We start from the raw sequence: 21,111 nt of genomic DNA on the forward strand, positions 1-21,111 counted from the left end.
CAGAATAGTACAAATATCAAATTGGCAAGATGGTTCTCATCTCGGTGGCTTTGAAAGTTGAAAGAAAAGGTTCACTTGAAAATGACGTGGGGGCTAGCGTATTTTGGAATGATCTAAACATCACGTCTCTGATATGGGCATTTATATAATATTTCCAGTTTTAATTTTTTATTTATGATACTACTTTCACACTAATTCGTCCAAAGAAAATGATAAGGTTATATAATTATAATTAATTTACTTTTCATTTATTCTTAAAATAAAAATTTTAGTCAAATTATGTCACATAAACATAATATACGTTAGTAAAATAATGATACAAAAATAAATATTCGGTCCGTCGAATTTTGTGCAGAAAATCAGTATTGACATAGAAAATTGTGGATAAAATAGTTTATTGAACCAGTGATTACTCAATTTCATTGAACAACTCCAACTTTGCAAAACTAGTATTTTTACTAGTGGGCAAAAGAAAATTCATATTTCCTTGAGCTCTTTTACTAATTTCAGCTTCTGGGTATTGCTCAATTTGATAAAGCAGTAGTTGGTTTTATTAAAGTTTTGACCTTTTTGGTGCTTTTTTATAAATAGGGTCTAAAAAAGTTTTTGTCTTGATATAAGTGAACAGCTGTTTCTTTTGTCCGGTAATTTTCTTGATTTCAGTGGTCTAATTTTGTCTGATTTGTATTGAACGGTGGATTTTGAGAATATGTATTAGAAGTTCTTTTGATCTTTATATGACACTTTGCAGAAGTGATTAAGCGGTGGATTTTTGGAAGTTTTTGTACTAAGTCAACTGTTAGTTGTGGTGCTAATTCATTTATTTGAAGGGGTTTGTGTGTTTTTAATCTGTTCTTCTGTGAGATTCTGATTATATGAGCTGAGGTTGGTGACTGTTGATTATGATGATGGTGATTCATGGCTAGTAAGATTGGTACAGCAGGCAATAGAAGTGGTACTACTGGAATGCCAAGTTTCATTTCTCAGATACCTGTTTCTAATCCCATGTAAGTATATACTCCTATCTATTAACAGCTTCTTTTTTTGTTTATTTATATTTTAGTTAGTTCTATGCAAATCATTGAAGGTTAGAGAAGATTTTTTGCTCGTTTTTATGTCGAATAATTCAAGTTCTGCAAATTGATTTTATGGGAACTAGGCCATTCATATCATGAGCTTAAGTTGGATTAGGAGGTATGACCTGTTTCTTTCAATTTGGTCCTGTAATCAAGTATAAAGGTCACGTACAGTTAGTGGCGGAGGTGCAGAGCCAGGAATTCTAACAAAACGATTCAAAAAATAAATGCAAAAATGCTATACCTAAAAGCTTCCCTTATGTTAAGGGGATTCAATAGTTTTTATATGTATGAAAAAAAATATTTTACCCTACTTGTACAGTAATTTCTGAATGAAGGGTGACTACCTAAGTTGTAGGACAGTCTTAATCTATTTATTCAGCAGGGTCCATTTCATGGTTTAGGTAAATCAGCTATTCCTACTTAAACTCTACTAGTCCCTAGAAATAACGGAAATGAATGAAAAGAGGTAAGAGTATTCAACCATTTCATGATCTTGTTGTTTCTCAGAGTTCCTTGGGGGGTAATTATTGTGTTAGTGTGAATCTAGAATAGTTATATGTCATTGGTAATATGTTGTATATGATGAAGGTGATTTCTCGAATAATTTGTTCCTGTTTAACAATATGTTTGGGCTGTAATATTTTTGGATTGCAGGGGCACAGAAGCGAACAATACAAATACTACTAGAATGTCTGATTTTGGGGTGCTCGAGCAATATCTTGGATTCCGTATTGGAGATGGTGCTAATGTCAATCGAAGTATGTATTTTTAAGATAACCAAGTTTAAACTCTTTTATCCTGAATATTCTTGTATGCTCATCTTTCTTATCTGTCATCTGTCAAAAGAATCTTGGTATGTTCAAGCATTCTTTAAGTTACAAACTTACGATATGCACTAAGTATGTTTTCTCTTTAATGTTTTTAGTGAGAGCATTTGGGATCTCTCGTTGTAAACAATCATTACGATGATCTTATAAGCAAGTTCTATTTTCCATGCAAGTTATCTATGGGTAGCTCTGAAAAGTTTAGATGAGCTGAAGAGATTGATCATGGTATAGGACTTCTCTTTGCTTTTCTACCCTTGTCAGATCTAAATCTAGTAAGAAAAGTGGGACTTTGAACTTAAGTCAATTCCAAAAGTTAGCTCACGATGTTAGGATTGTTCTAGATCATATAGAAATATGTGGATGACATAACATGAATCTCCAACATTGGATAATTCAACATTAGGATTTGCTTGGTCTGACTTTACTAGAAGAAAAATGGACCTTGGGCATAATTCTACCCCAATAAACTAGTTCATGAGGTGAGAGTCGCCAAAAAGCATATAAAGAAAGTACAACTCATACCCTCGACTGATGTGGTACTCTAACAATATGATTCCTCTTCATAGATAATCTACGAAAAAGTAATAATCCTATTTAGATATCTATAGGTTTCGAAAAATATATTCGATTACATAGTATATGAAGTAAATAGTGTTCTGGATCTTCCTGTTTGAACAATGTTAAATAAGAGGATGATTTCAACTGTAACAGAAATGCTAGATTTACTGAAAAGCACATGTGTTTCTTCTTTATTGTTTCTTCATACCTGAACCTCAATTTTCCAGGAACTTTTCTTATGTGAATACTGACCATGTCCTGTGTAGTACTTATCATTGATAAGTTTGTCTTTGTTGTCTTTTTGGTGGTTTAGGTCCGCTATTTAATTCAACAACTGCAACTAATCCAGCAATGGGTTTTGAAGTCTCTGGAACCATCAATAGGGTAATTATGGCATTATTCTCTCCCCATGTTTTCCTAAAGAGAAGTAGAAACTGTTAATCTGATATTGGCAGAGATGTCCAAAAGCCCAGTGAGGCGTTTAGCCAATTTTGATTTCTCTTTTTTTTTCCCCTTCCGTTGAGCTTGCAGACTTTAGCTCCTTTAAATACAAGTTTGCCTACTTCTACTCCGGGATCTCAGACAATGCAATTGCAATCAAACCTAGTTTCAGTATCAGGCACTCATCATGAGAATTGGGGAGAGTCGAACATGGCAGATTCTGGTTCACGCACTGATACTTCAACTGACATGGATGCAGATGATAAAAATCAGCTGGTAATTTACTCTGCTTGTCTTGGTTTCATCTCTTAGCCTCTCTTGGACTATTTCTCGTTGGTCGGTGAAGACCTGCAATATCTTTGAATCAATGCGGATTTGGCTAAGAATGAAACTTAATAGAAGCAAAAGGGGACATGTAGGCGAACCGACAAGTACGGATTGAGGTTTAGTTGTTATTACACTTACATAAGGTGCAGTGTTTCTCGAGATGTTCTATCTGAGCACTTGTATGTTCATGTAAGGATAAGTGTGAACTTTGTAGAGTCTCTAGTCTTAGAAAATGCTAATTTGCCTTAAATGACAAGTTATTTACTACTCCCTCTGTCCCATCATATATAACTTTATCGTTTGGGATGTCTCAAAATGCTTGGCATATTCCATCTCTATGCAACTTCCACAACTCCTAAGAATTCAAATTCATTAAATTATTCAAATTTTAAACTTCAGTCTTATGTTTCCTTTATTAAATTAACTTTTGAATCATTAATTTAATATATCTCACTACTGTCAATATAGTATATAACTCAAAATTAATATCTAGAACTCTGCAACCCATCAAATATAGTGATACAACATGGAATTGAGGGTGTATTATTGAATTATTAATCTAAAATAAAAGACATGTCTTTTGCATTGTAAAGAATTGAGAAAGTGGGAGTAGTACAGAGGATTCATGTTAACCAATCACAAACTAGTTGGTATTGAGCAGTAATTGGTTGAGTATGTACATTACTTCAATTTCATACTCGAGTCTTTGGTTCGCACTTCGCAAATATGTACTAATTGCTTTCACTGAAGAGTTTGTACATGTAACAGAAAATTTCTCCTCAAGTAACAGGAGAATTATTTATTGTGGTGGACCTTTTAGTTTCATTAATTGTTATTTGTTTCACCTAGCGTGAAAAGTTAGCGGAAATGTCTTGACTTGAAAGTATGATGTTTGTCATTACTGATTTGTGTTTTTACGTTTCAGTCATGTATGAAAGTTCTTTTCTCTTATGCAGATTGAGGCAGGTCAATCCAGCGATAAATCAAAAGAAAAAGTCTTGGATCAAAAGGTCCCCTTTTTTTCCCGCACTATTTAGTTCTTAGAAGAGGAGAACTCCTGTTCCATTCTGATATTCTTTTTGCTTATTTATCACTGCTTTCAGACACTACGGCGACTTGCCCAGAACCGTGAAGCTGCTAGAAAAAGTAGATTGAGGAAAAAAGTAAACCTTTCTTCTCTCATTCTCCTTTTTCCCCTTCCCCCGTTGATATGTAATATAAGCCTGTACCTCGCGCACTAGTTTGTCATTTTAGTAAACAAGGGATGCTGAAGAGATTATGTCAGCTGACCGTTTCTCACTTGTCTTTAAATGACTAATTCAGTGCTTATGCTGTAGGCATATGTTCAACAGTTGGAGAACAGCCGGCTGAAGCTATCCCAGTTGGAGCAGGACCTTCAGAGAGCACGTCAACAGGTATTGGCTTCTGTCCTTTCACGTGCTTTCATAGAACAACCTGAAGAGGTTTCACAATCTTTTCTTATATTGGGTTCTTGTCCAACTGAAGGGGAAGTACATTTCAAACATAGCAGATCAATCAAATGGAGTGGGTGCCAATGGTATGCCTATTGCTCATCATTTAACTTGTGTGCCTTAGCTTCCTTTTTTTATTTCAACAAACAAGAAAATTGCTGGGTTTCTTCTAGATTTGCTGAGGATGTGTCACTTCTTGATACTTAATTGAGCTAGGAGTGGGTTGTTATTTCATGTTACTATAACAACCAAATTTTGTCAATACTCTGCGTTGTCTCAGCTATAATATCGTTAAAATCATCTAAACAGTGCTTCTCATATGTGAAGTTGACAGGGCTTGAGTAGTTCTAGGAAATTTGAGTGGAATCAGAATACATTGTGCGTTGTGTGATCTGTGTTTAGGAAGCAAATAAGACTGAAATAATATCTTTTTTCTACTTGAAGAAGATTGGAGAACTTCAGATTTCTTGATTTTCCCTGATTAACTGCACTCAGTTAATGAGAAAATTTGTGACATCCATCTTCGTGTTTATTCGCTGCAACTGATCATTAAATTTGAATTTGAGGAACTAGGTAAACCGCATATCTGATAGGTCCTCAGTGTCATTGTTTTGAGTTTTGACCCTAAATCAAAAGTTGTGAAGCTGTGGGTGCATGGACTTGGTCGATGTTGATATTTCTCACACACTTATGATGGTTGTCATGATACAGATAATGAATGAATCAGTTGCTTCTTTATGCAGTCAGTTTAATACATGACTCTTTTGTATTAGGCTGGCTTATTTTTATAAGATATGTGTTAGGATCGGGAACCCGGGTAGTGCGGAATATAGCCAAACAATGGTATAATGGCAATAACAAAGACAATGGAAGTTGATAACGGTAATTAAAGTAGATAAAGAAGACACAAACTTAACGTGGTTCGGTCAAAGTGACATACGTCCACAAGCGGAGAGGAGCAATTTACTATAACAATAAGAGTACAAAAGAGAGTACAAAATTAGAGTAAACACTCTAATTAATCCCAAATACCCTAAGAGAATAACCTCACAAGATCACTCCAAAGAAAGGGTTCACACAAGTGCTTCCCAACACTAACTCTCATACAAAACACTCTTAATAAGGAAGAAAGGAAGAAACAAGAATTGAAGACAAGTCTTGTTGGTGTGTCTAAAATGAACCTATGGCCTTCCCTTTTATAGGAAAAAAAATCTTGACCTCTTAGGTGTAAAAGAAGAGATACAACTTGTGCAAATGATGTCCAACACACAATGCAATATTTTTGGGTCCCAAAGAATATTGCCAACAAAGTCTACACTTTGCAAAGATGCTTATGTTTATGTGAGATGGACTCCATTTGACAAAATAATGGCCATATTACAAATCTCCACCTTGGCCTAATTTTGGATGATATAGTAAATTTGCTTCACCTTCTCCGCAAAAGCCCCAATGGGCATATGTCAAAATTTAATGCCATCAAAATCAGACAAGTTGTCTGATACCGAAACTGTAGTAGGGCCTATAACAGTGGAGCCCAATAAAGTATACAATGAACCAGATCTGTGTGCTTTCATGATCACACGAGCACCTTGAAAAATTTTCAGAACTCTACCTTCACCAGTGAATTTGCACCCAAGGGATTCTAAAGTGCCAAAAGATATGAGATTTTTCTTCAACTCAGGAACATATCTAACATCAGTGACAGTTCTCACCACATCATCATGCATTCTGACCCGAATTGTACCTTTGCCAATAAGGTTACAAGTAACATTGTTATCCAATTGGACAACTCCACCTGCAACTGAATCATATGTAGAAAACAAGTCCCTTCTAGGACACATATGATATGAACAACCGGTCTAAAATCCACTCATTGTCTAATCTGAAACTAGTTTCAGTTGCTAAAAATATAGTTCCTTCAATCTAATCAGTTGCTACACTAGCTTCGGCGGTGTCAGTATTTTTGTGCTCATTTTTTCTTTCCTTATGCTTTTCTTTATTTTTCAGCTTATAGCATTCGGAGATAATGTGACCTTTCTTATGACAATAACGACACTGTAAATTATTGTATCTGGATATGGAGTCGGAGTTGCCCCTAACAAACAAGCCAACTTCCGCTTGAGTTCCACTAGCTTCCCCAGTAATATCACTATCTATCTGTTCCTTTGATTTTAAGATAGATTTAATATCCTTATAAGAGATATTATCCTTTGCATAAAGCATAGTATCTCTTATATGCTTAAAGATGGGGTAGAGAACAAAGCAGTAACACGGCTTGATCCTCATTTTTAATTTCAGCATCTATATTACTCAAATCCATAAGAATGGAATCAAATGTGTCAAGATGAGAGAGAATAGAGGTACCTTCACCCATACGAATTGTATAAAGCTTCTGCTTCAGGTAAAGTCTATTTTTCACCGTCCTCTTCATATATAAGGTTTTCAATTTTTCCCACATGCCTTTAGCTGTGGTTTCTACAGAAACTTCACGTAAAACCTCATTTGAGAGATTTAAAATAATACTTGCTTTTGCCTTTTTGTCTATGATGGCAAATTCCTCATCCGTCATTTTATTCGGTTTCTTCTCCTTTCCTTGCAACGCCAAGTCTAAGCCATCCTGAATTAGGATAGCTTCCATCTTTAATTGCTACATTCCGAAGTTTGCTCTTCGGTCAAATTTCTCAACATAGGTCTTTGTTAGAGTTATTTTGGCTATTGAAACTAACCCGGTTAGATCCGGCTTTGATACCAATTTGTTAGGATCGGGAACCCGGGTAGTGCGGAATATAGCCAAACAACGGTATAATGACAATAACAAAGACAATGGAAGTTGATAACGACAATTAAAATAGATAAAGAAGACACAAATTTGACGTGGTTCGGTCAAAGTGACCTACGTCCACAAGCGGAGAGGAGCAATTTACTATAACAATAAGAGTACAAAAGAGAGTACAAAATTAGAGTAAACACTCTAATTAATCCCAAATACCCTAAGAGAATAACCTCACAAGATCACTCCAAAGAAAGGGTTCACACAAATGCTTGCCAACACTTAACTCTCATACAAAACACTCTTAATAAAGGAAGAAAGGAAGAAACAAGAAATGAAGACTCAAGTCTTGTTGGTGTGTCTAAAATGAACTAATGGCCTTCCCTTTTATAGGCAAAAAAGTCTTGACCTCTTAGGTGTAAAAGAAGAGATACAACTTGTGCAAATGATGTCCAACACACAATGCAATATTTTTGGGTCCCAAAGAATATTGCCAACAAAGTCTACACTTTGCAAAGATGCTTATGCTTATGTGAGATGGACTCCATTTGACAAAATAATGGCCATATTACAATATGTTCAACCCATTAACTAGTTTCTGATTGCACTTTCCAAAAAGTTAATTTCCTCATGCTAAGATAACATTCAAGATTATGCTGTTCTGCAGGGCCCTTAGCATTTGATGCAGAATATAGTCGATGGTTAGAAGAACACAACAAACACATCAATGAGCTAAGGACAGCTGTCAATGCACATGCAAGTGACCCTGAACTGCGAAGTATTGTGAATAATGTCACTGCACACTTTGATGAGGTCTTTAGGGTGAAAGGAAATGCAGCCAAGGCGGACGTATTCCATGTCTTGTCGGGGATGTGGAAAACCCCAGCTGAACGGTGTTTTATGTGGATTGGTGGCTTCCGCCCGTCTGAACTTCTTAAGGTGACCGCTTTCTTGCTCTCATATGTGTGCAATTCTGCATCGGTTCTTCTGCATTTCCATCTAGACTTTCCCATTCTGCTGTATACTCTTTGATTAAGTATGAAAAGGTCATGTTAGCAGGTCTAATGAGTTTTTTGGCATGTTGCACTTCATTGATTTATGCTTGTGAAAGTCTAGAATACTTGCTAAACATTGGGTGGTTTCACTATTCGACTGAATGAATGAAGTGCCGTGCAGTGTACAATTGCATTTTTATGACACTATCATTTATAACTCCATCATTGTAGTCTCGTGTCCTTGGATAGGTAAGGTCTGAGATTCTCCTTCAAATGTCATGGACGTGCAATTATTGTTTTGAAGCTCTTGGTTTTTTTCTCGTGTCCACTGCATACAGTGGAGGATCCATGTAGGGAGTGCTGGGTGCTTCAGCACCCATTGCATCTGACTGGAACCATGTGTATTAATATTAACAATCAGTAAAAAGCTGACAAATAAAAATGCAGGATTAAAGAATGGCGACGAAATATCCAATCTGGTTTGAAGTTTTTCATTTGCTCAGTTTGCTATGTATAACAAAATATGTTTGCACCTGTAAGTAAGATGCTGTTAGTTATTCTACCTTTTTAAAATATAAAAACTCGTCGAGAATAATTCTAAATAGAACTTTTCTTTAACCAAGAGAACCTTAATTTTAGTTTTCTCTTTATCTTTTTCACTCTCAAGTTTTAAATAACTATGTTCTTATACTATGTGGCCGATTTTGGAACAAGGTTTGGCTTGATATGGGGTTTAATACTATTACCGGGTTAGTTTGGAGTAGTTACTATGATCGAAAATGGTGCTACGAGCATGCGAGTTGTGTAGTATGTTACGTGATTATATCTGGGGTTATGGTTGTGGCTTGATACAACTTGTTCAGACTCTTACAGTGTGTAAATGTGAGATTCGGGTCTTGAAAAGAAATTCTGAATGTTGGAAGTTGAATTCCAAGTTTTATGGGCTAAGGTTGAAGTAATGATCTTCAATTACGTGGTATTGTCAGGCCTATATGGAATAGGGTGGTGTGGGATCACCCCCGAGTATGTGCGTGGTAAGATGGAATAGTGATTTGATCACTTGGAAACAGCACTTGGCACGTTGAGGACGAACGTATATTTAAGTGGGGGAGAATGTAACGACCCGACCGGCCGTTTTGAGTATTTCAGCCCCGTTCGGACCCAGTGAGGTTTTGGAATGAATTGGAACACTTAGTTCCAAGGTTTAAAGCTTAAGTTAAAATAGTGGGTAGATGTCGACTTATGTGTCGACTTATATATGATAATTTTGGACTTAGGAGCGTGTCCGAAAAATTATTTGAAATCTTGTAGCTAAATTAGGCTTGAAATGGCTAAAATAGAATTTTAAGTTTGGAAGTTTAACCAGGAAGTTGACTTTTTGATATTGAAGTCAGAATTTTTGAAAAGCTTGACCGGGAGTGATCTTTTTGATATCGGATTCAGATTGTGATTTCCGGGAATTGAAATAGCTTCGTTATGTCATTTGGGACTTGTGTGCAAAATTTGAGGTTAATCGTACATGAATTGATAAGTTTCGGCAACGGTTGTGGAAGTTTGAAGTTCAAAGTTCATAGATCTTGATTTGAGGTGTGATTCGTCATTTTGATATTGTTATGTGTGTTTTGAGGCCTCAAGTAGGTCCATATTGTGTTATGGAACTTGTTGGTATGTTCGGATGGGGTCCCGAGGGGCTCAGTTGAATTTCGGACATAGTTCGGATCATTTCAAATGGCTTTTCATTGCTGGTTTTTCTGCTCTTACCTGTTGCTTCTGGCGCTCTTCGCGATCGCGAAGGTGTAGCCACGATCGCGAAAGGTGTTTGGTCAGTCGAGCTATTTGTTCTTCACATTCACGCTTCTGAGGTTGCATTCGCACAGGGTTAAAGATTTTTGTCTTTGCGTCCGCGTCCATTGCTATGCGTTCGCATAGTGTTGAGGTTTGGTAGCTGGGAGTTGGAGAATTCTTCAACACGATCACGAAAGGTGAGTCGCGTTTGCGAAGCTTTGCATCAGTGGTCATCGCGTTCGCGTGAGGTGTATCGCGAACGCGTAGTGCTTTTGGTGGCAGTGTATTTTTGTTCATCTCGAACGCGGTGGACTTCCCGCGTTCGCATAAGAGGATGCCTATGCAGAAGTATAAAGTACTTTATTTCGGGGGTTTCGGCCATTTTTGCATTTTTTGAGCTATGGAGCTCGGATTGAGGCGATTCTTGAGGCAATTTTCAGCATGTGAACTGGGTAATTGTTCTCTACTCATTTTTTATTTTATATCATGAATCTATCTTCGTTTTCGGCATTTGAATGAAGGATCCAAAAGAGAAATTTAGGGGTTTTAGCCTAAAGTTTTATAAAGTTAATTTTGAGTTTTGAACATCGATTCAAAGTCGGATTTGAGTGAAATTAGTATGTTTGGACTCGTAATTGAATGGGTTGTCGGAGTTTATGAGTATTGTCGGGTTCCGAGGTGCGGGTCTGGGTTGGACGTTTTGACCGATTTTGGACTTTTGATTAAAGATTCGACCTTTTTCATTTGGAATTGTTTCCTTGGGCTTTATTTGATTTATTTGAGTTGCTTTTGGCTAGTTTTGAGTCGTTCAAAGGTCGTTACGCGCTAGATGGCATTTTTGGAGCATTGCTTGGCTTGCTCGGTATTGAAATTGGCTTGTTCGAGGTAAGTAACACTTCTAAACTTTATGCTGAGGGTATGAAACCCCGAATTACGTGTTATATGATTGGGTTGAGGTGACACACATACTAGGTGACGGACGTGTGGGCGTGCACCGTGTAAGTTATAATTCCGTTATTTCAGTGGTACGGTGTAGCTACCTGATCATATCTGTAACCATGAAATCCACGTACTAGAGCTATTGAGCTGTGATTCATGTTAGAAACCATGTCTAGGCTACGTGCTTACTCTGTTGGGACCCATTGAGATCGTTACTGCTGTTGAGTTATTTGCTTACAGCTTTACTGTAAAAATACTGGAGCACCCATCACTTTAAAATCATGGATACGCCACTGACTGCATACTACTATCTCTAAACAACTTGATTCCTAGAAGCAAAAGCTTGGATCAAATTGTGTGGTTATCTGTATCCTTATTGGCATCCCAAATGAAGTTTCCTGGCCTTCTTCAGCTTGGTGATGTTAGCCAGTTGCATCTGTTGTTAATGTGCTTTCACTTTGTCAATTAACGGCATTTTTATGCCGGAATTATATGAGTGCTGTAGACTGTGTTTGCTTTTATTCTTGTCAATTTCTTCATGCGTCATCCAGCGTGCATAAATTAAAAACCTCAAGTTGCTAAGCTAGATAACATTCTTTGGAAAAATTAAAAGTTTAATATGCTATTTCTAAGCCGTATGGAAGTTTCTTTATAAGCAATTATGCATTATTTTATTTTACTATTTTTCACATGTTTCCTGAAATGGTTGTTTGGTAATGCAGCTTCTAGTCAATCAGTTAGAGCCGCTGACCGAGCAGCAGTTAGCTGGCATTTACAACTTGCAGCAGTCATCCCATCAAGCAGAAGATGCTCTTTCACAAGGTATGGAGGCGTTGCAGCAATCCTTGGCTGAGACGTTAGCCAATGGATCTCCTGCTCCAGAAGGGTCATCAGGGGATGTAGCTAATTACATGGGTCAAATGGCAATGGCAATGGGGAAATTAGGAACTCTTGAAGGTTTTCTCCGTCAGGTAACTCTATATTTGCTGCTGCTGCTGCTGTTGCCTATTCTTTGTTTAAGTTGTTTTAATAATGGATCTGCCGTAAACACATTCAGTCGTTTAAGCAGTGGAAATCGGGGGGGGGGGGTAGGGCGTAGGGGCAAGCGAATGTCACTCTGGAGGTCTGGTTTCGGTACTACAAATCTTACGTCTTCCTCTTTTATGTCCTTTGACAATGTTATAGATCAAGTAAAGCTTTATGTTTGCGAGCATTCTAAAGTCAATAATCGGCATTTGTACTTGTGTCTCGTGTGGACTACTATTGGCAAGGTTAGAGTAGGTTTTGGCATGAAACATATGATTCAAGAAAGTTGCCATGTTTATTTCCCTGTAGCAATGAGATGTAATAACTCCATGTTCAATGGTAGCTAGTTTGTTATGTTAGTTTTATGGTCTCTGGAGGCAAACTGTGTGAAGCTAAAAGTCTTTGCATCTTTATGGCAACTTTTAACAGGCAGACAACCTGCGACAACAAACATTGCAACAAATGCATCGTGTATTAACAACCAGACAATCGGCCCGTGCTCTTCTTGCAATAAATGAATATTTCTCACGTCTTCGAGCTCTCAGCTCTCTTTGGCTCGCCAGACCACGAGAGCAGTAAGTATGACATGCATTGCAGTATTCTGCTGAACCTCGGGCGAACTATTGTCAAGACACCACACAGTTGTGGTGTACACTACTTTACCTTTGTACTGAATGGTCCAGTTCCAGTTGACCGTCCATGCCGGAACTGGCCAATGTATGATATGAAGCTAAGTTGCTACTTGTAAAGTGGTACTGTATGTGCTTGTGGAAGTGTAAAATTTGTTTCCTTGTTTTCTAGGTGTTAGGATGCTAAAATTTTACTGTGACATAGGAACCAATAATGTACCCCTGACTGTGTTTTTAGCTTTTCAAAGAAAAAGTTTAGTTAGGGATTTTAAGCTGCAGAATTGTAATGAGATAGAAAGTTTAAGCTTAAACAGATTATACCTTGTTACCTGGAAAGTTTCTCTTCTGAGATGTGGGAAATTTCTGCAGCTGATCATTTTCCGTGTAGTATTCCTGCACGAAATGCGGATGAGTGAAGGCACCAAATCTAACGTACTGCATGTGTAAGTTTTTATTACACCTAGGGTGTGTTTGGTATGAAGGAAAATATTTTCGGGTTCAATTTTCTCATGTTTGGTTGGATTAAATGTGTTGGAAAATATTTTTCTTATGAACTTATTTTCCTCCAATTATAAAGTTTACAGGTTCGAAAGTTCGCGGTTTCGAAAGTTTAGCGGTTCAGATGTTTATGAAATTTGTGGGTTCGGCAGGTTGTTGGTTCGAAAGTTTATGACTTCATGTTTATTGTATCTAAATTATTTATGAATGCTCTTGAGAAGTTATTTCCTTAATTTGCGTACCAAATATTGAATAAAAACTAAAAGGTGTAAAATACTCTTTAAAATATTCATCAGAGAGAGACCCAATTTTTTATATTACGCATAATGAGTTCCTTAAATTTACTAAGACTTCCAATTAGCAGAAAGAATTTTATGCTCGTTTAATAAACCGGATTGAGGGGGATGTTTCAGACTAAAATAAAAGATAAATAATTCAAGTTATGGCATTTGAAGTTCTATGATTTTTCAGTAACTTCAATATTTATTGAGTACGTAGGTTAAGTAAAATTGAAATGAAATCTAAATTTAACTCATGATAAAACTTGGAGATTTTGGATCAGTCTTTTGTTTTTTTATTGATAAAACTAAAAGGTGTCAAAAGTACTCATTTAGAATTTTTTCAGAAAGATACCCACTTTTTTTAAATAAGAGACGAGTTTCTGAAATTTACTAACACATACGGTTAGCAAAAAGAAATTTATACCTGTTCAATAGATCGGATTGGGGGAATATCTAAATAATGTGAAAAATAGAAAAAATAAAAAAAAATAAACTAATTGGTGTAACGAGTTCAGTCCCACATTGGCCGCTTGAAGGAAAAGGGAAGCGAAAGGCTTAGTATAAGAAATGGGTTGAGAACAGTGAGGAACATACTTACCTGGACGGGGTCAATGAATCAATAAGGCCATGGCCTAGGCCGGTGACCTCCATTGCACCATGGGAGGGGTGACCACCTAAGATCGGCCCAAATGGTTAAGCCTTCGTCATACTTTGTGATAGCGGGGGCCTGCGTTCCCACGGCCCCTACCCAATTCCTAGTCCTAATTTATTAGGCCCAATAAGTAATACGTGCGACTGCATGAAAAGTAGGCCCATTTGCATTTCCTAATCAACGTATTTTTATGTGTTAAATCTAGTACTCTCTTTTAGCCCTGAGAAATTCAAAAATAGCTAGATTTACAAATGTGATCATTCAAAAATAGTCACAGTTTTAAAAGTAATTAAAATTTAATCACTTTTCATGTAAAGATAAATCTGAACGAAAACATTATTCAAAATTCGGAAAAATACTACAGCATAATATACTGGAGAACTTTCCGCGTGTTGGAGTTCTAGTATAATATGCTGGAAGTTCATACACATGTGCACCGATCTCCAGTATAATATGCTGGACCGGTCCCTGTTGCAGCAAAATAGTGATTATTTTTTAATGACTTTGTAAATGCTGGCCATTTTTGAATGATCAGTCTGAAAACTGACTAGCCCGTGCTATTTATCCCTTTTAGCCGGAATGGGATAATGGGCCGGCTGAGGGTTGGTCCAGGCCTAAACGAAAAGAACCTATTTTATGCTTGTATTTGTTTTGTTTGAAATAATTTTATAATAGTACCTCGCATAAATTTTATCCGAGTGATAGAAAACATTTAAAACAATAATTAAAAACAATAAAATTAGCCGCCCACTGGGCAGGCCATTCTCCTTGTTTCTGTCATAAAGTGGGCGTTTGCAATGTTAAGTTATTAACTATATGTACGGAGGGCACTAAAATTCATTGCCGAAAAATGATTTTGACATTAATTAAAATGTAGAAGACAAATACTCCAGGAAACCTCTAATTTAGTTGAAAAATGTCTAGTTTGCTAAAAGCTTAAACAAAATTGCTCATGTAAAAACGGGTAATAAGACACTAGAGGAGAACTACTCTAATACTTAGTACAATAGTATTTTATATCCAAACATCAATTAGAGAAAATAAATGTGGATTTAAGTGAATTGAAAATATTTTGGGGGCATTTGTATCTATACTTAGTTTTTGGGTCACCATTTAACATATATCCGCTTTGCAAAATAAAATTGCAAGCGTATCCATTTTCGGGTAACTTCAGATATATGGACCTGAAGTAGCAGAAATTTATGTCTGAAGTTTGAACTTCAAATTTTTTTGCCTGAAGTGTAGTCTTATCTAAGCAAAACTTCATATATTTTTGCCTGGAGTTTAGTCTGACTTGCAAAGGCAATCACACAAACTTCAGTTCATAAGCAAGGGCAAACAACTTCACTGTAATCTAACTTACAGTGAAGTTGAGACGTGAAGAATGCGATCTAATTTACGAGATTTCTTTTTAAAAAAAAGTAAAAGTATTCCTACTAAATTAACACTCGATAATTTTCAGCTTTCATGGCTAAGTAATCAAACATTTATAAACATGTATTCCAAGAAGAACAAAATCTTATTTTTTTAAAGAGAAAAACCTATCATAATCTTATAAAAAAAAAAAAAAATCATAATTTATGACCTATTTACAAGAGTGACTGGGCAAAATTAATAGAAAGATGACTTCAAGGATTAATTAAACCGAGTGTTCAAACCTAAATTTATTCATCACAGATTTATGGACTGAACTTCGAAGATGATTTGAATCAACTAAGACTAGAGATATATTTTAAGAACACTATATATACTAAATTATAGAGATAGATGACGGTAAATCAGACACCAAACAAGCACACACATTTGTATTCAGCAAACTTTTATGAAAATTAATACAAATATTAACACACATTCATGCTTAAATCATGACATTATCATTGAACTAACAAGGATATTTAATATTACCTTTTGCGAAGATTTCACATTAGATAAATAGCTACAATCTACTAATTTTCAAAGTTAAAAATAGTTAACTTTCGGATCCGCAAACTCAGAACCTCGAACAATCCCGAATTTCGGCTTCAAACACAAGAATTCGGCCAAAACTATATCTTCAGTAAATTCGTACTCCAAGAAAGATGTTCTTTTGTCTTCGTTGCTAGTTTTGTCTTATGAAATTGCCTCCCTTTTCTAAAATCTCGTTTTTCTTTCCTTTTGTTTTTCTTACTCTCTGTCACTTCAATTTTTTATTCCTCTCCATTTCATTGCCCTCCTTCTCTTTTTATTTTTATTTTATTTGTGTAGTATATGGATTTATTTTATAATGCTTAGAAAACTAGTGATTGTGAAGTGGTGTAAGATCGTGTATATGTTGAGTGTAGGATCGTGTGTGTGAGGGTGAAAGAATTGGGGACATGGGGTTGGGACGTGAGGTAGTGATTAGTTTTATTATATAGGAATTAATCTTTTGGTTTATTTTATTTCTTCTTCTTCTTTTTTTGTTTTTTCTTCTTTTAAAAAATAAAATATAGAGATAAGAAAATTAACTACCTAATATTTAGACTAAAATAATATAGGCAAACTAAATATTTACACTATAATTAAATGACACCCAAAATATACCAAAGCTAAACTAACTTATTTATTATAATTCAAATTAAAAGAAACCATATATTTTTGTAAATATTCTTTTTCTCTTTATAAATAGGAACAAAATTTATACTATAAGCATGTGAATATTTTCTTTTTAATTTTTAACTTTTCTCAAATAAAACCTATTAAAAATAAGATAAAAGTTTTAAAATATCAGGATTAGACCTAGAAAAAATATTTACACTGAAATAGTATAGAATTTGAGTGTGGTCAAAAATTAGTTATTCACAGCATCCGCAGTTCTGAAGTCCCCGTCTACTTTACTTTAGCTGTGTGTTTGTTTTCAGACAACTTTATTTTATTCAGACCTTTATTTATATTTATTCTAGAAGCTCGTTCACTTGTGACACCAATTATGGGATGGTATTTAGACACCGTTGTTTTTATGGATTATTAACTATATTTTAAATTTTGCTTCCGCATTTATTTTTTTGATTATTAATAATTTAAATATTGTTTAAAAATTGGTTAATATTATTCTAACATTGGCTTGCCTAGCAAGTGAAATGTTAGGCGCCATCACGGTCCGGAAGTGGGAATTTTGGGTCGTGACAAATGTGTTTCAGAATAATTGATTCCAATTTTTATGAATTATATGTCCTACCGGTATGAGGGTTCATTATTTATTGTGAAAACTGTTTATGAAATATATTGAAAAGAAGAAAGAAAGGAAATTTAAAATTTCAGTTAGCACAATGTGCAATATACTTGTGATTCGGAGTTGAGGACAAGATCCTCGCGTGGTTTTACATGATGTGAAATATATAAACCGGGCTGCAAGCTGCGGTGGAAGTTATGTAAGGACGAGGTCCTTGTGGTGAAATATTTATGAGTTTAAAATTTTCCCTTTGTGAAATTTAATTATACAATAGTATTAATAGGGAATCATGCATGTTAGGCTTATTTGATAATTCTTGTATATTTTCTGTGCATATTCAGCCATTTTCGTGTTGTAAACATTGTGTTTTAGCTTATGAGATGAGTGTCCAGGTGGCGTTAAATGTGACTCATTAATCCGAGTAAGTAATTATGAGGTCTTCATGCCTCACATTCTGTTGTCAGTGTTGTGCAAATTCGAAATGAGGTGGTGGTTAATATGAGATTAATTGATGATGCGGGAATTAATTATGAATAACTTTTAAGACTAGAGATGTGATGATGAGCATACATATGATGTGCTTCATGTTCTGATATCATTGTGATAATACAGGGCTTGTAATGCTGAGATTGGTGTTATTGATATATACATTGTGGATGTATTGTTAGGAGTTATTTTGGTGTTACTCTGGCAGGGGGATAAGCCCAATTACAGGGGAGACTCTGCAAAAATTTCTGAAAAGTTTGAGAGTTAGTAAATATTTGGGGGATTGAGACATGCAAAAGAAGAGACAAATTATGTTATGTGTTTCAGGGCGAATGATCGTAAGTGGGGAAGAATGAAACACCCATTGGAAATTTTGAAGTACTTCAACACTATCAAGAAAGTTGATGTGTGCATAGGCGCGAGTGCTATAGCCAGTTGAGACTAATACCGTGCGTCGAAGTAAAAATCAGGCTTATAAGAATGAAAAAAAGAAATAATCTTAATGGAGATGGTATTGTCGGACCCGTGTTAAATTGCAGGAATGTAGAATCTCCCACAAGTATGTGTGCAAGAATATACTTAGTAATTTAAAGTCCTTAGAAAGATTCTTAGCACGTTCGAGGATGAACGTTTGTTTAAGAGGTGGAGAATGTAACGACCCGACTTGTCGTTTCAAGAATTTAAGTCTCGTTCGGCGGCATAAGGCCTGTAGTAGCTTCGTATTAAGCATATTGACTTGCGTGCGTGGTTGAATTCAGTTACCGGATGATTCAAAGTGATTTGAGACACTTGGTCCCTAAAAAGAAAGGTTAAGTCTTAGGATTTTGACCATAGTCGGAACTGTGTGAAGACGACTCTGAAATGGAGGTCCGTCGGTTCCGTTATCTCCGTATGATGATTTTGGACTTAGGAGCGTATCCGAAAAATTATTTTGAGGTCCGTAGTGGAATTAAGCTTGAAATGACGAAACTCAAATGTTTGGAAAATTTGACCGGGGGGTTGACTTGTTAATATCGGGGTAGGAATCCTATTCCGAAAGTGGCAGTAAGTTCATAATGTTGAATGTGACTTGTGTACAAATTTTGAGGTCAATCAGACGTGATTTGATAGGTTTCGACATCGATAGTAGAAGTTGAAGTTTCAAAGTTCATTAAGTTTGAATTAGGGTGCGATTCATGATTTTGATGTTGTTTGATATGATTTGAGGCTTTGAGCAGGTCCTTGTTATGTTATGGGACAAGTTGGTATGATTGGACGGGGTCCCGAGGGGCTCGGGTGTGTTTCGGGGTGGTTTCGGACCAAATTAGAGTTGTTTGGACTGTTGTTGCTGAAGTCTGGTTTCCTTCTTCGCGAACGCGAAGGGAGTCCCGCGTTCGCGAAGAGGAATTTGAGGGGCTGATGGTTTGGCCTTCGCGATCGCGAAGCGCGGAACGCGAACGCAAATCGTGGAATGCGAACGCGAACGCGAACGCGAAAAATCTGGTCATCGCGAACGCGGCGAGGAGGTCGCGAACACGAAGGGGAGATGATGTGGCAAGAACAGTTGGCCTTCGTGAACATGACTCTGGTCAAGTGAACGCGAAGAAGGATTTGAGGCAGCTAGGTTTTGTATTTCGCGAACGCGAAGAAGGTGTATCTGGGCAGAATTAAAAGTCCCAAAAACGGGGGTCTGAGTTCATAACTCAAAATCAAATTGGGAGCTCGGTAGAAGGCGATTTGTGGAGAGATTCTTGCGTGGGTGTTTGGGATTAAGTGATTCTTATCCAATTTTGATTAATTTTCATGATTATGTTTTTGAATACATCATTTAGTTCAGATTTAAATGGAGGAAAATCAAGATTTTTGTAAAATCTTCCAAAAATAAAAATTTAAGATTTGGAGGTCGAGTTGTTATTGGAATTAGATAAAATTGGTATGATTGAACTAGTATCGGAATGGGTGTTCGAATTTCATGAAAATTATGCCGGGTTCCGAGGGGCGGGTCCCGTGTTGACTTTTGTTGACTCTTTGGAATAAATATTTTTAAGTCGACGTATTATAATCCGGAATTTATTTTCGATAAAATTTAATGAAGTTATACAATTCATTTGGATAGATTTGAGCGGTCCGTAGGTCAATTCAAGCAAGAAGGCAATTTTGAAATATCGGCATAACTTCAAAGAGATAAGTGTCTTGCTTAACCTCGAGTGGGGTAATTACCCCTTAGGCATCGAGTCTTATGTGCGATTTGTGAAATGTGAAAAGCAGTGTACGCGAGGTGACGAGTACGTACTCGGCTTATGTGTGTAAATTTTATTGAGTTAAAGTCTTGAGCATATTGTGTGATAAATTGGGTAATTATTGGTGTATATTTATGTCACGACCCAAACTAACCCCTGTCGTGATGGCGCCTATCGTGGAACTAGGCAAGCCGACTCATTTCCAAAACAAACTGATATTTTTATTTCAAAGATAATTTCAATGCTATTTAACCAAAAAAAACCTTCGCAACGGAGTTCAAATCAAAACATAAGTGCGGAAAAGAAAAGCCCGACATCGTGGTGTCACTAGTCATGAGCATCTACTACCATTTGTCTGACAATATCAAGACTAACATAGTCTGGAAAATAACTAAATACAACTAAATAAAGATAAGAGGGAGAAGAGCAGGGGCTGCGATCACCAAGCAGCTACCTTGCTATCCCCGAGAAAATCTGCAACCAAAATAATCAACAACCGCTACCGTGTCCAGCTACACCTGGATCTGCACACAAGGTGCAGGGAGTAACATGAGTACGCCAACTCAGTAAGTAACAACAATAAATAAAGACTGAGCAGTAGTGACGAGCAATAAAGCATATCAAGTTCATATCACAAAAATTCAGTAAAGTACAACATGCTTTAAAAATTAGTGTTTGGATCAAATTATCTCGTTTAAACCTGGTTCCAGTAAAAAAATCATTTAAATATATTTTCTAATAGTTTTTCAAACAAATTCTCAATGCAAAGGTGCGCAAAAATGGTGAAATCATAAACAGCCCACCAGGCAAAACATCACTCATATACAGCCCCTCGGGCAAACCTCACAGTCACTCATGCCTCTCGGGCATACCTCACAGTCACTCATGCCACTCGGGCATACCTCACAATCACTCATGCCTACTAGTCACTCAGCAC

At 36.4% G+C, this 21,111-nt stretch overlaps 1 protein-coding gene and 1 non-coding gene across 3 annotated transcripts; both read left to right on the top strand.

The window, feature by feature from the left end:
- The first annotated feature begins 259 nt into the window (after window positions 1-259).
- LOC104097693 (TGACG-sequence-specific DNA-binding protein TGA-2.1) lies at window positions 260-13,184 on the top strand. 2 transcript variants are annotated; one of them, XM_070194940.1, is made up of 11 exons: window positions 260-1,007; window positions 1,734-1,837; window positions 2,778-2,848; window positions 2,996-3,181; window positions 4,189-4,242; window positions 4,336-4,395; window positions 4,570-4,647; window positions 4,739-4,790; window positions 8,142-8,413; window positions 11,916-12,164; window positions 12,649-13,184. In XM_070194940.1, the coding sequence occupies exons 1-11, from the start codon at window positions 919-921 to the stop codon at window positions 12,796-12,798; spliced, it is 1,365 nt and encodes a 454-aa protein (XP_070051041.1). In that variant the 5' UTR covers window positions 260-918; the 3' UTR covers window positions 12,799-13,184. The 2 variants fall into 2 exon arrangements, with proteins under 2 accessions (XP_070051041.1, XP_070051042.1); XM_070194941.1 differs by lacking the exons at window positions 260-1,007; window positions 1,734-1,837; window positions 2,778-2,848 and having other exon boundaries at window positions 3,060-3,181; window positions 4,158-4,242.
- A 1,033-nt stretch (window positions 13,185-14,217) lies between these two features.
- LOC117275420 (U1 spliceosomal RNA) lies at window positions 14,218-14,375 on the top strand. The gene has a single exon (XR_004505580.1). It is a non-coding gene; the product is annotated as a U1 spliceosomal RNA (small nuclear RNA).
- Window positions 14,376-21,111: the final 6,736 nt, after the last annotated feature.

Source organism: Nicotiana tomentosiformis, chromosome 2, assembly GCF_000390325.3.
Source record: "Nicotiana tomentosiformis chromosome 2, ASM39032v3, whole genome shotgun sequence".
In the NCBI taxonomy this organism is placed as follows: domain Eukaryota; kingdom Viridiplantae; phylum Streptophyta; class Magnoliopsida; order Solanales; family Solanaceae; genus Nicotiana; species Nicotiana tomentosiformis.

Coding starts and splice junctions, on each gene's coding strand:
- LOC104097693 (XM_070194940.1), top strand. CDS start 919: ATGGCTAGTAAGATTGGTACAGCAGGCAATAGAAGTGGTACTACTGGA. Junction 4,648..4,738: donor TTCAGAGAGCACGTCAACAG/GTATTGGCTTCT, acceptor GTCCAACTGAAG/GGGAAGTACATTTCAAACAT. Junction 12,165..12,648: donor TTGAAGGTTTTCTCCGTCAG/GTAACTCTATAT, acceptor AACTTTTAACAG/GCAGACAACCTGCGACAACA.